The sequence below is a fragment of the Capricornis sumatraensis genome, chromosome 5, assembly GCF_032405125.1.
Source record: "Capricornis sumatraensis isolate serow.1 chromosome 5, serow.2, whole genome shotgun sequence".
Lineage (NCBI taxonomy): Eukaryota > Metazoa > Chordata > Mammalia > Artiodactyla > Bovidae > Capricornis > Capricornis sumatraensis.
The window spans coordinates 14,556,940-14,569,405 of NC_091073.1; the positions used below are offsets into that span (position 1 = coordinate 14,556,940).

A 12,466-nucleotide genomic window follows, 5' to 3' on the forward strand; every position below is an offset into this window, starting at 1 on the left:
CACAGTAGGTCTCCTCCAATAACTTACCTGGAGCCCACAGGAGAGCAGCCTTCCGTGCAGGGCCTCTAACTGGGCACTGTAGAGGAGCGCCTTCAGGTCCGCTCCCGTAAAGCAGTCGGTTGCTGAGGCCACGTGCTGAAGATCCACGTCATCTGCCAGAGGCAGAGACTCACTGAGAACGTGTAAGATTTCAAGACGTGACGCCTGAAGGGAGAAACACTCACTGACTTAACAAATAACATTGAATGCGATATTTTCAACTGTGCATCTTACAAGATTTTTCTTATACATTCACTTCATATATCTAATCAGTTTTACAAATAAGTTGAGCAATGTACCAGCAGGCTACATCTATCCTCCTTGGTACTTTTTGTCTAACAGAAGGAACACAGGGAGGAAAATGAATGAAAATCAACTATTCAGTGTAGATCATTTCTTAGTGCTATCTTCTAGATTTGGGCAAAGGAGCCAAGAAATGTTTCAAAAAGAAAAATAATCGCTACATGTGGTATACATTTATACCTTTGACTATGAATTTGTCTATTTCTTCTTTCACTTATCCATTCGTTTCTAAATTTGGGAACACAGGACTAGAGTGGTCAAAAGGCATATCTCTACATAACCGGCACGGATGCTTCCTATATTCCTAGGCTTGATTCTGTTATCAGTCTTCTGTTAAGATAATGAGGTGTGTGATCTCTGAACACAGGGAACGTGGACATCAATACTTGGTTTCCCTCCCTTTTTTCCATCTGGCTAACACAAAGTTTTCAGATGGGAGTCTGCATGGGATGGCTGGGCCAAAGAAAGGCTTTGCATCTAATTCAGAATCTTTTCATGCTGTAAGAAAACAGTGACTAGGGCCTTTGCCGAAAGCTGTTCTTCTAAGGACAACTGCTGTTACCTGGCAGAAGTACAGTTCACAAGGAAAGAGTGGAGCGTTTGTAGGTATATGAAACTGTCACCTGGTCAGGAGGAGGACAGTATACACATTTATCTAGTCGGCCGGGCCTGAGCAGGGCAGGGTCAATCAAGTCAGGGCGACTAGTAGCAGCCAGTACATAAACACCTGGGGGGAAAAGAAAATACTTCACTAAATCCTGGGGGAATCTGGTATTAGAAGATGTTTCTGTATTTACGATTATTACCCTGCAAGCCTTCGACTCCATCCAGCTGAGTCAGCAACTGGTTAACCACACGATCTGTAACCCCTGTGTTATCGTGTCCGCGTCGAGGGGCAATGGATTCAAACTCGTCAAAGAAAACGATGCAGGGCTTTGCGGCCTGTGCTCTGGGAAAACAAACAGTATCTCATAGTTGAAGAGGGCCTCCGAGTTTGCGATTTCATATATATATATTTATATCTGTATACACATACAGATATATGATTTTAATTCTTCACAACAAACCCTTAAGAAAGGGTAATTCTCCTTGCTTTTAGCACACTAGGTCTTAGAGAAGTCAGGGAAGATCCGCGCCTTCTGGACCAGTCTTATTCAGTAAGTGACCCTTATTGCAAGTAAATTCTTTTTAATGTGCTTTGCCTACCTGCACTTCTGTGCAATGTCTCTTCATGTCTTCTGTGAATTTGAAATTCGGCATGCTTATTATGTTACCTTCTTTTTAATTAATACAAAGTCAATTAACAAAACTAAACAAAGTTCAAGTTAGAAAAAAACATATATGACTAAAATTATTTTATGGAGAACCTTATAAAGTGAAAATAAATCTCATCTCTGGTAAAAGGATAGACTAGAGATCTGAAGAATCGCCCTTAATACAAAATAACCGACAGGCTGCTTAAAAAAAAATCTTTATTAAATACATGGCAAGTAAGATAAATCTGGCACCAACAACAGACTGGATTACCTGTGCCTTAAATGTCTGGCAAAACTCTCTTAAAAAACCAAAGACGTCTGATGTTCAACTTGCGCAAGAATTTTTAACTAGTGACTCATTTTTTCCCTACAGGTACAAGAATATTCAGATTTTGTTTCTTCTTTGCTTGACTTTGGTTGAATATATTTTGCCTATGCTGCCCAAATTTCAAATATCCTGGCATAAAATTTATATTATTATTTTATAATATCCTCTTATTATCTTTTCCATCGCTGGGACTTGGTCTGGTGGCAAGTGGAAGTGTTCCGGTTCTCTAGTCTGAAAGTGAAAGTGTTAGTCACTCAGGCGTGTCCAACTCTTTGCGACCCTATGGACTGTCGCCCAGCAGGCTCCTCTGTCTATGGAATTCTTCAGGCAAGAAGACTAGAGTCGGTTGTCATGTGCTTCTCCAGGGGATCTTCCCAAACCAGCGATCAAACCTGCATCTCCTGCAGTAGGCAGATTCTTTACTGTCTGAGCCAGCAGGGAAGCCCAGCTAAATGTACTGGGGGTGGGGTGGGGGGTGGGCTTATTCTTTATTTTAACTTGTTTTAAAACAAGAACCGAGTCCATATTACATTATTTCTTTGAAACTTACTACAACTGCTATGTATGGCCTGACGTGGCCAATTTTCAAAAATGTTCCAGGTGTGCTTAAAAAGAAAGTATATTCCCCAATTGTTGGGCACATGTTTTAAATATCCTGACATCAATCTTGTTGAATATGTTGTTTAAATCTTCTAAATTTTTACTTTTTTTACTATTTTTAAATTAATAACTGAGAACTGTGTTAAAATTTTCCACTATGAAGACAGATCTGTCAGTTTCTCTTTGGAGCTCTATAAATTTTTGACTTAAATATTTTGAAGTTATAGTATTAGATACAATTTTATAACTGTAATGTCATTCTGGTAAACTGAACTGTTGGTCAGTATGTGGTTGACTGTCTTTATCTGTGATAAGGTCTTTCTGGTAATATTCTTTTCTTAAATTGGGTGGTAGAAATAAGAGTTCATTTTATTATTCTTTAAAATATATAGCTATGTTATATACATTCTAATTACATATTTTATAATAAAATTTTAGTAAAGGAACAAAGTGGCTTTTTCATTTATAAGCTTTCTGTAATCCCATCACATTTAAGTATTATTTTCACTCAAATATTAGCTTCTGTATTCACATGTATTTTAAAATAAATGCAGTAATAATTATACTCTTTTAATTAAGTTGGCCACATGGAATCTTATAAGAGAGATAAAACTAGTAATTATGTGCTTCATATACTTTGAGCATCTATGAATAACCGAAAATGACTTCACTTTCAACATTTCAGAAATATTTCTATTATAAATATAAAACCAATAATTTCTAAAGCTTAGTATGAAAAATGTTGTACATTTAAGTAGTATTTGGTAAAACAGTGAAATTTTGTTCTCCAGCTTATTAATAATCTACATTAAATCACAGGTTTCAAAAATCAAATTTTTAAAAAAACAAGATCAACAAGTATTGACTGATAAATAACCACAGAGTTAGTTAAAAAAGCATTCATAGGGTACTAACCTAACAAAAACATCCCGAACAGCTTGTTCACTTGCTCCAATATATTTGCTGAGTAACTCTGGTCCCTGTTAGGTAAAATAAAATTAAATTATAATCAATTCATAACTATCTAAAAACAAAATATCATTTTTGTCCATGGCTAAGTCTAAATGTAATAATAGAAAATGTTTAATTAAATGGATTTCTCCAAAATACATTTAAAAAATTAACGTGAGTGGAGTAAGTGTCGTACCACAAGTTCCACACCTGATGTTTCCTCTGCCTAGATCATTTGTCCCCAGAGTCTCAGGGCTTCTTGCTTCATTTCATTCAGATCTCTGACAAAATGTCACATCCCCAGAAAGGCCTTGCCTGACACCCCCATCTACAACCCACTCCAACTTCACATCTTCCCTTGACTGCCTTCCTACATAGTATCCACGACCACCTGACAGTGTATTGTGCGTTAAATGTGTCTGTTTATTGTCTCTCTCCAGTAATAGACCATAAGCTCGGAAAAGGCAGCTTTATTATCGAATCCAGTATCAGTGCCTGCTACATGGTAAGCTGAATAATTCATTTAGTAAAGTAATGAATGGTTTAAAAAGGGAAAATGTTCCATCTTTCTCAAATCTTTGGAGACTCCAAAAAACATGTAATGAGACATGTAATCAGCATCTTCAATTACTGAAACCAATTTATCTTGTTCCATAAATATGTTATTTGAAGAATATATTGTTTTCCCTAAAAGTCAACTGAAAAAACTTTCAAAACAAGCTTTACTACATATAACAAAATCAATAATGAGGACAGTTTTTCCTTAAATTGGGATATTTAAAAAAACTGAATAAGCCCTAACGTGGTCTCCAAAGACAAATCATTACCATGAAAAGACCAAATATGATCAGGATATGTGACCAAAATGAAGAATTTCTAATATTCAGCCATCATTTGATATCTATTAACATACTAGTATGTAATTATATCAGAGAAGGCGATGGCACCCCACTCCAGTGTTCTTGCCTGGAGAATCCCACGGACAGAAGAGCCTGGTGGGCTGCAGTCCATGGGGTCGCTAAGAGTCGGACACGACTGAGCGACTTCACTTTCACTTTTCACTTTCCTGCATTGGAGAAGGAAATGGCAACCCACCCCAGTGTTCTTGCCTGGAGAATCCCAGGGACAGGGGAGCCTGGTGGGCTGCCGTCTATGGGGTCGCAGAGAGTCAGACATGACTGAAGTGACTTAGCAGCATGTAATTATATTTTCTCAGCACAGAGAACTATACAGGATGAAATAAATAGGCAGCATACTGGTGTCAGTGCAAGGCCTGCTTCTGAGGCACACCTCCTAGGGCCCACCCTAACCCACAGCCTCAGCTCTCTACTGAAACCTATGTACTGAGAGCTCATTCCAACCGTGATTTGAAGATTTACTAAAGGGGAGAGATAAGATGTCCTCCTTAATGGAACAATCCAAAATACAAAAATATTTGCAAGTGTTAATCTTGAAAATTGTTAATACACACAATAAAGCTACATTCTGGTGACAAGTAAAAAAGGAAGAATATGATCGTTGCTCTCCATCAATGCGAGGATACTCACGTAACCAGCTCACAGAAACTGATGTGATAAAGAGGGTAGATATAACACAACTGCAAATTACTAACCTGGCTTTCAGATGATCAATTTTGAATAAGATTACACTATAGGGTTTCCTTCTTTTTTTCTCCCCTCTCTTTCTGAAGTTCATTTTACATTACTTCGCATTCATGAAAGACCTATTTAGTAACTGTTTTCACTAACAAGAAATCCAAAGAAACACTTCACATTTATGAAATACAGCAGAAAGTGAAAACAGCATTCAGGGTTTGTTTTGCTGTGAACCGCTACCGAGGCAGCACACCCCCCCAGCAGCAGGCGTGGCATCACCAAGCTTCTCCCCAAGCTTTCTGTCACAGCTGGAACTGCGTCTGTGAGCAGCTGTGCTTTAACCTCAGTTTACTTTGTTCATCCATTAGCAGGATGTGTCTGATTGTTAGTTTGCTTTATATCATTTTGGTTTACGGAAATGTTTCACAGAAACACCTACTTCCAGATGGTGGGGGAAAATTTGCCTTGAAATGCAACTGCTCTTTGGCAAATACATACGGCTGGGGCGCTGAAACTTTACAAATAAGCCATCACATCCCAGACCACAGTGACACCCCAGTGGTGCGGTGAGAAGCGTTACTCAAAATGATCCACTACATGCACAGTGAAGTCTGACTCTCTGCAGCCCCACGGACTAGCCTGCCATGGAATTTTCCAGGCAAGAATACTGGAGTGGGGTGCATTTCCTACTCCAAGGGATCTTCCAGACCCAGGGATCCAACCGGAGTCTCTCCCGTCTCGCGCACTGGCAGGCAGCGTCTTTACCACTAGCGCCACCTGGTGACTACCTGGGCATCTGCTAGCATGTCCTTTAAAGGACCACACTCACCCTGCATCTGAGACAACTTAAACTGGGTGTGAGGCAGCAAGGGTGAGGTACAGAGAGCAACCAACAGGAGCATCAAAGTTTCACCTTCTGCCTTAGAGTGGTCTCCAGGCCCTAGTCTTCTGGCTTTTCCACCCCCTCCAAGTTTGCTCTTCTATCTGAGTATTTATACATAATTCTATTGCCGCCTTAAGCAAAAACATGTTAATAATAAGCCCTACAAAAGAGAGATGCCTCACTCTTCAATTTCCCACACAGCTTAACAGACTGATCACTGCTTCTGCTATTGATAGTTTTCCAAATACGAGACTAACCCACTATCAAGAAACAAATGGGGTTGGCAAGGACATGGGAAAATAGGTATACTCATTCTCACACTGCCTTACATGTAAAACGGTATAGTCACTATGAAAAAAGTTTGGTGGTTCCTCAAAAAGTTACACACAGAATTACCGTATGAGTGACTATATATATATTTATACTCTGGGGCATATATGTATTTCAGGGAACTGAAAGCATATGTCCACACAAAAATTTATGTACAAATGTTTACAGCAGCATTATTCATAACAGCAAAGAAGTGGGCACAACCCAGAGGTTCACCAAACTACGGTATATCCACACCAACTTAAAAAGACTGAATACCATCCAGCCATCAACAGTCCGGAAGTACTGGGGCATGTTACAACTTGGATGAACCCTGAAAACATTACGCTATGTGAAAGAAGTCAGACACAAAAGGTTGATTCCTCTTCTATGAAATATCTAGAACAGGCAAATCCAGAGAGACAGAAAGCAGATTGGTGACTGCCAGGGGGTTGGCAGGGGGATGGAGAACGTGATGAAAAAGTTTTGCAACTAGAGAGGTGGTGGCTACACAGCACTGTGAGCGCACTGAATACCACTGAAATGTGCACTTTAACACAATTATGCGAATTTTGCCTCAATCAAAAGAAAAGAAAAAAGATAAACGCCAAACATACCTTGACACTAATAAAATTCATTCCACTTTCCCGTGCAATTACTCCAGCCAGTAAGGTTTTTCCCGTTCCAGGAGGACCATACAACAGTACTCCTGTCCTCTGTCGTATGGGCAAGTTGGCAAACAATTCCGGGTACTGAAAAATACAGAAATACGACAAAGAGCTCGACTCTAAGACAAATGACTGAGCAGCTAAAGATCAGGGCACAGAAAAAGTCCTCGGACAGGAACAACTGCCATCTCTGTGACGGGAAAGCCATTCCTACTCAAAATAATGAATGGACTCAAAGGGACTAACACAGATTTCCCCCACTGGACCACGGAAGACATTCCACATAAAATGCATATAGATGGATCTGAATTCCTCTCCACTTTTCCTGCCCCCCCCCAAACATTACAATAGTACTACATTAAGAAAATAAAAATAAGTATACTGCCCTCCACTTGTATGGCTCATGGGGCAAGCTATGATTGCTACACCGATTCAAATATACTCAATCAAGGAAAGAAAATATAAAGAAGCATGTGTAATGATAATAGTAAAATCTCCCAGGAGATTCCATGCTGAACAAGTAATTTGACTGCTCTATTTTACCCTCTAAACCACCAGCTTCTCAGCAAGAAAACTTTCTGAACAGGTTTCAAAACTTTTTGAACAAGAAAACTTTTGAACAGCAAGAAAGCTGCCTGGCTCTGTCAGCAGCCCCCTGGCCTCCTCCGGGCAGCACGGGAGCTTGGCTGTGGCCAACTGTGAGGCCCCATGGACTGCAGCTGCCAGGCTCCTCGGTCCACGGGATTCTCCAGGCAGGAATCCTGGAGTGGGCTGCCATTCTTCTCCAGGAGCTCTTCCTGACCCAGGGATTGAATCCATGTCTCCCGTACTTCAGGTGGATTTTTTAACTCCTGAGCCACTGGGGAGGCCCACTGGGTCTCCTCTATTGGGTACATCTATTTAGTCCCATATATTGACAGAATTCCAACCTCATCTGGACCTCCATTCTAATCTGAATGAGGTCCCAGTGTGAGCATTTATGCAGATGGCTCACATGCCTGGATGACGCTGATGCCCAGACCCAGCCTTCAGGTCATGACCCTGCAGGCCACGTCCCACGCCCATGTCCTTCCACACAGGCTTTAACCCCCAGTCGTGGGTGCCACTCAGTATGTCCCAATCCCCACCAGACAGTTCCCAGTACTTACATGTAACCGAGGGCCTTACCCATTTCTTTATCTCTTTGGTTGGGTCCCTGATCTCATGCAAAGATCCTTCACGCTCAGGTTTCTCATCCAAACACACCACCTTCTAGATTCTACTTCTGATCTAAACAACAGTCAGCCTGGTCGGTGCTGCCTGCTAACTCTGCCTTTCTAGACTGTCACCCAAAATCTGGCTTAATCCATCAGTTCTGGGGGCCTCAGTGACTCTCCCACCTTCTAGTTTATTTCTGCTCAATTGTAGCTGATGGCTCATATGCTTCAGTGAAATCTGAATTATTCAAGAAAAACCCAAGAACTCTGAAATTCACATCAAACTGTATTTTTACTACAGGACTTTCCTGGTGGCACAGTGGAAGAGAATCCGCCAACCAGTGCAGAGGACGTGGGTTCAATCCCTGGTCCAGGAAGATTCTACATGGCTTGGAGCAACTAAGCCCACGTGGCACAACTTCTGAAGCCCGTGTGCCCTATAGAGCCTGTGCTCCACAACAAGAGACGCCACCGCAACGAGAAGCTCGTGCACCACAGCAAGGAGTAGGCCCTGCTCATCACCACTAGAGAAAACCCCCACAAAGCAGTGAAGACCCAGTGCAGTCAAAAATAAAATAAAATTTATTTACTATAAATATCACCCCAGCATCATGGGCAAGGACTGTATCAAATACTTAAAAAATCTGTTCAAGTGCTCAGAATAGGACTGGACGTTTATTTGGTAACAATAAATTCTTGTTGGGTCAACCTGAGACTGGGCAAGCCAACACATACAGCCAGAGCCAATGATTCAGGGGTTTCACAGGAAGCAGGCAGTACTCAGTTTGTTTCTAAGTACCTTGGCTGGTAACTGGATAGTATCCACTAGTATCTGCCGAACTTCATGCAGTCCACCGATCCTGTCCCAGCCCAGGTCCCGAGGTTTATGTAGGTTGACATTTCGCAGAGACACAGGAATAAATCCTTGGAGCGCCTTTTGGAAGTCCAATGTTGTTAAAACTAATTCTGTTTAGAAATGAACACAACTTGTTTTGGTGGTCATATCTCTACGTGAATCCTCACGCAGCTGCCTCCCTTCCCCAGCCTGCCCTCCCCTCTAGTAACCACCATTCTGTCCTTCATATCTACATATTCATGTTTGGTTTGGTCTGTTCATTCATTTTGTTTTTTACGTTCCACATGAATAGAATCACGTGATATTTGTCTTTCCCCATCTGATTTCACTGAGCCAATCTTAACTCAGTTACAAAAATGTTGTCAACTTAGCTGGAAATGCCCATTTTCTACTCACATACCTGCTTATCTGAATGCTAACATGGACTAGATTTAATTCTTACCTTACTACAATTACATTTCTCCACAAGGAAGGAAGGAACCAAATTTCGGTTTTAGCAATAAAACGTACCTTCCCTGGTGCACACGTTCTGATGAGAGAGACGAGAATGTATGGCTCGATCCACAAGCATGGTAAAGTCTCTAGCCACAAACCCATCGGTTTCTTTAGCTATACGCTGCAGATCAAGACCGGTGAACCTCTTCATGTCACAGTCCAGTTTATTTTTTATTATAGTATGCAGAATTTCACATCTTTGTTTCTAAAGAAAAAAAGATGAAATTCAAACTTATAATTTTACTTGAGTGCAAACTTTTGTACACGTATTTTGAGGAAAATCCGGTTGCCATAATCTGCAGGGACAGAAAGCAGATTGTGTTTGCTGCAGACAGACTGGGGGAGGGGTGGCTGCAAAGGGGCACTAAGGAAACGCCTGGGAGGGACGGAAACCCTTGCTGCCTTAACGGTGGTGATGGTTTCATGGTACATACCTATGTTAACACCGATCAAACTGTACATTTTTTATTTTATTTTTTGGTTGCAACATGTGGCTTGCAGGATCTCAGTTCCCCAACCAGTGACTGAACCTGGGCCACAGCAGTCAAAGAGCTGAATCCTAAACACTATTCCACCAGGAAACTCCCAAATTGTACACTTTAAATAGTGAGTTTGCTGTCTTCAATTTTTTTATACCTTAATAAAGCTGTAAATATCAATAACATCAGGTATGCAGATGATACCACCCTTACGGCAGAAAGTGAAGAGGAACTAAAAAGCCTTTTGATGAAAGTAAAAGAGGAGAGTGAAAAAGTTGGCTTAAAGCTCAACATTCAGAAAATGAAGATCATGGCATCTGGTCCCATCACTTCATGGGAAATAGATGGGGAAACAATGTCAGACTTTATTTTTTTGGGCTCCAAAATCACTGCAGATGGTGACTGCAGCCATGAAATTAAAAGATGCTTACTCCTTGGAAGGAAAATTATGATCAACCTACACGGCATATTCAAAAGCAGAGACGTTACTTTGGCAACAAAGGTCAGTCTAGTCAAGGCTATGGTTTTTCCAGTAGTCATGAATGGATGTGAGACTTGGACTGTGAAGAAAGCTGAGCGCCAAAGAATTGATGCTTTTGAATTGTGGTGTTGGAAAAGACTCTTGAGAGTCCCTTGGACTGCAAGGAGATCCAACCAGTCCATTCTGAAGGATATCAGTCCTGGGTGTTCTTTGGAAGGAATGATGCTAAAGCTGAAACTCCAATACTTTGGCCACATCATGCGAAGAGTTGACTCATTGGAAGAGACTCTGATGCTGGGAAAGATTGGGGGCAGGAGGAGAAGGGGACGACAGAGGATGAGATGGCTGGATGGCATCACTGACTCGATGGACGTGAGTCTGAGTGAACTCCAGGAGTTGGTGATGGACAGGGAGGCCTGGCGTTCTGCAATTCATGGGGTCGAAAAGAGTCAGACACGACTGAGCAACTGAACTGAACTGAACTGAAAGCTGTAAAAAGAATTACATTGATAAATGACTGCTCTTTCTTTCTCCAGTAAAAAGGTTTTTATTTTGGCTCCTTTAAGAGTATTTTGTTGTTGTTATTCCCATAAAACATAATTCTAAAAACATTTAGTGGTCGATATCGCTATGTTCTGTTATACTTAATAACAGGTATATTTTTATCCTTTTCTTTTTCTTCAGCTTTGAGATATAATTGACAAATAAAATTATCAGATATTTAAACTGTACAATGTGATGGGTTTTTTTTAAGTAAACTTTTTATCTTGTACTGAGTGACTGAACTGAACTGAACTGAGGGTATAGCTGACTAACAAGACAATATTGCAATAGTTTCAAGTAAGCAGTGACGGGACCCAGCCATACATATACATGGATCCATTCTCCCCTAAACTCCCCTCCTATCCAGGCTGCCACATAGCATTGAGCAGGGTTCCCTGCGCTATACAGTAGGTCCTTGTTGGTTATCCATTTTAAATATAGCAGCTTGTCCACCCCAAACACCCTAACTACAATAACAGTTAATTAGCAAAGGGTCTGAGTACTTTTAGCGTAGATGCTAGGTAAGAATTTTAAACAGAAAGTTAAATAAAATACAGTTGCCTGTCTGGAAACATTCTTGGAGTGCACTGCCACTAAAACTATCAAGACTGTAAGCCCCCAAAGGAGATGATGGGTTTTATGTGCTTAAACACATTTGGTCTTTGTCAGCTTCTGGTACAGAGCTCCTAAAACCCTTACAATGTCCTAAATGATAAGAGTGATAAATGTGTCTTGACATTCCTAACAAACCCCTTTCAACCACATCTGAGTTTATGTTAACGAGGTGACTTTTGGAGCGCACCTAAGTACCGAGGGTTGGTTGCCACGGTAACCTACCTAGGCTAAAGAACTGAAACTTTCAGTCCCAGCCCCTGATTTCCCAGGAGGGAGAGGGACTGGAGGCTGAGTCAATGCCAAGGGCCAATGATCTGATTAACGATACCTATGTAATAGAGCTCCCATAAATCCCCGAAAGGACAGGGTCTGCAGAGCTCCCAGTCTGGAGAAGCGCTTCCCTGGTGGCTCAGACAGTAAAGAATCCAGCTGCAGTGCAGACCTGGGTTCGGTCCCAGAGTTGGAAAGATCCCCAGGAGAAGTAAATGGCAACCTACTCCAGTATTCTTGCCTGGAGAATTCCACAGACAGAGGAGCCTGGTGGGAGCTCGCAGCTAGTCAGACACGACTGAGCAAGGAGCACTTTCACTTTCAGGCTGGAGAACCGAACACTTCCACTCGCCACCAGAGCAAGTCCCAAACTCCACAAGGACAGAAGCTCTTTTGCTCCCGACCTCATCCTCTCTATCTTTCACCTGACTGTTGATTTGTATCTGTTCGTATTCTTTGTAACAAACTGGTAATCCACTGAGTAAACCAGTTTCCCAAGTTCTCTGACTTGCTATTGAAAATTAACTGAACCCAAAGAGGGAGTCGTGGGAACCTCTGACGGAAAACCAGTCGAGCATGGGTAACACTGGTATCTGACA

The 12,466-nt window shown here is 41.4% G+C and overlaps 1 protein-coding gene across 2 annotated transcripts in view; it reads right to left on the reverse strand.

Moving 5' to 3' along the window:
- Positions 1-12,466, reverse strand: part of PEX1 (peroxisomal biogenesis factor 1) — a 71,726-nt gene that overhangs the window by 14,326 nt on the left and 44,934 nt on the right. For both annotated transcript variants that reach the window (XM_068972985.1, XM_068972984.1), the window contains 7 exons: positions 9,495-9,684; positions 8,928-9,094; positions 6,882-7,016; positions 3,442-3,506; positions 1,149-1,291; positions 966-1,069; positions 28-204 (listed from right to left, as the gene is read on the reverse strand). In XM_068972985.1, the coding sequence (XP_068829086.1) occupies positions 28-204; positions 966-1,069; positions 1,149-1,291; positions 3,442-3,506; positions 6,882-7,016; positions 8,928-9,094; positions 9,495-9,684 (981 nt within the window). The remainder of the gene's footprint in view (positions 1-27; positions 205-965; positions 1,070-1,148; positions 1,292-3,441; positions 3,507-6,881; positions 7,017-8,927; positions 9,095-9,494; positions 9,685-12,466) is intronic.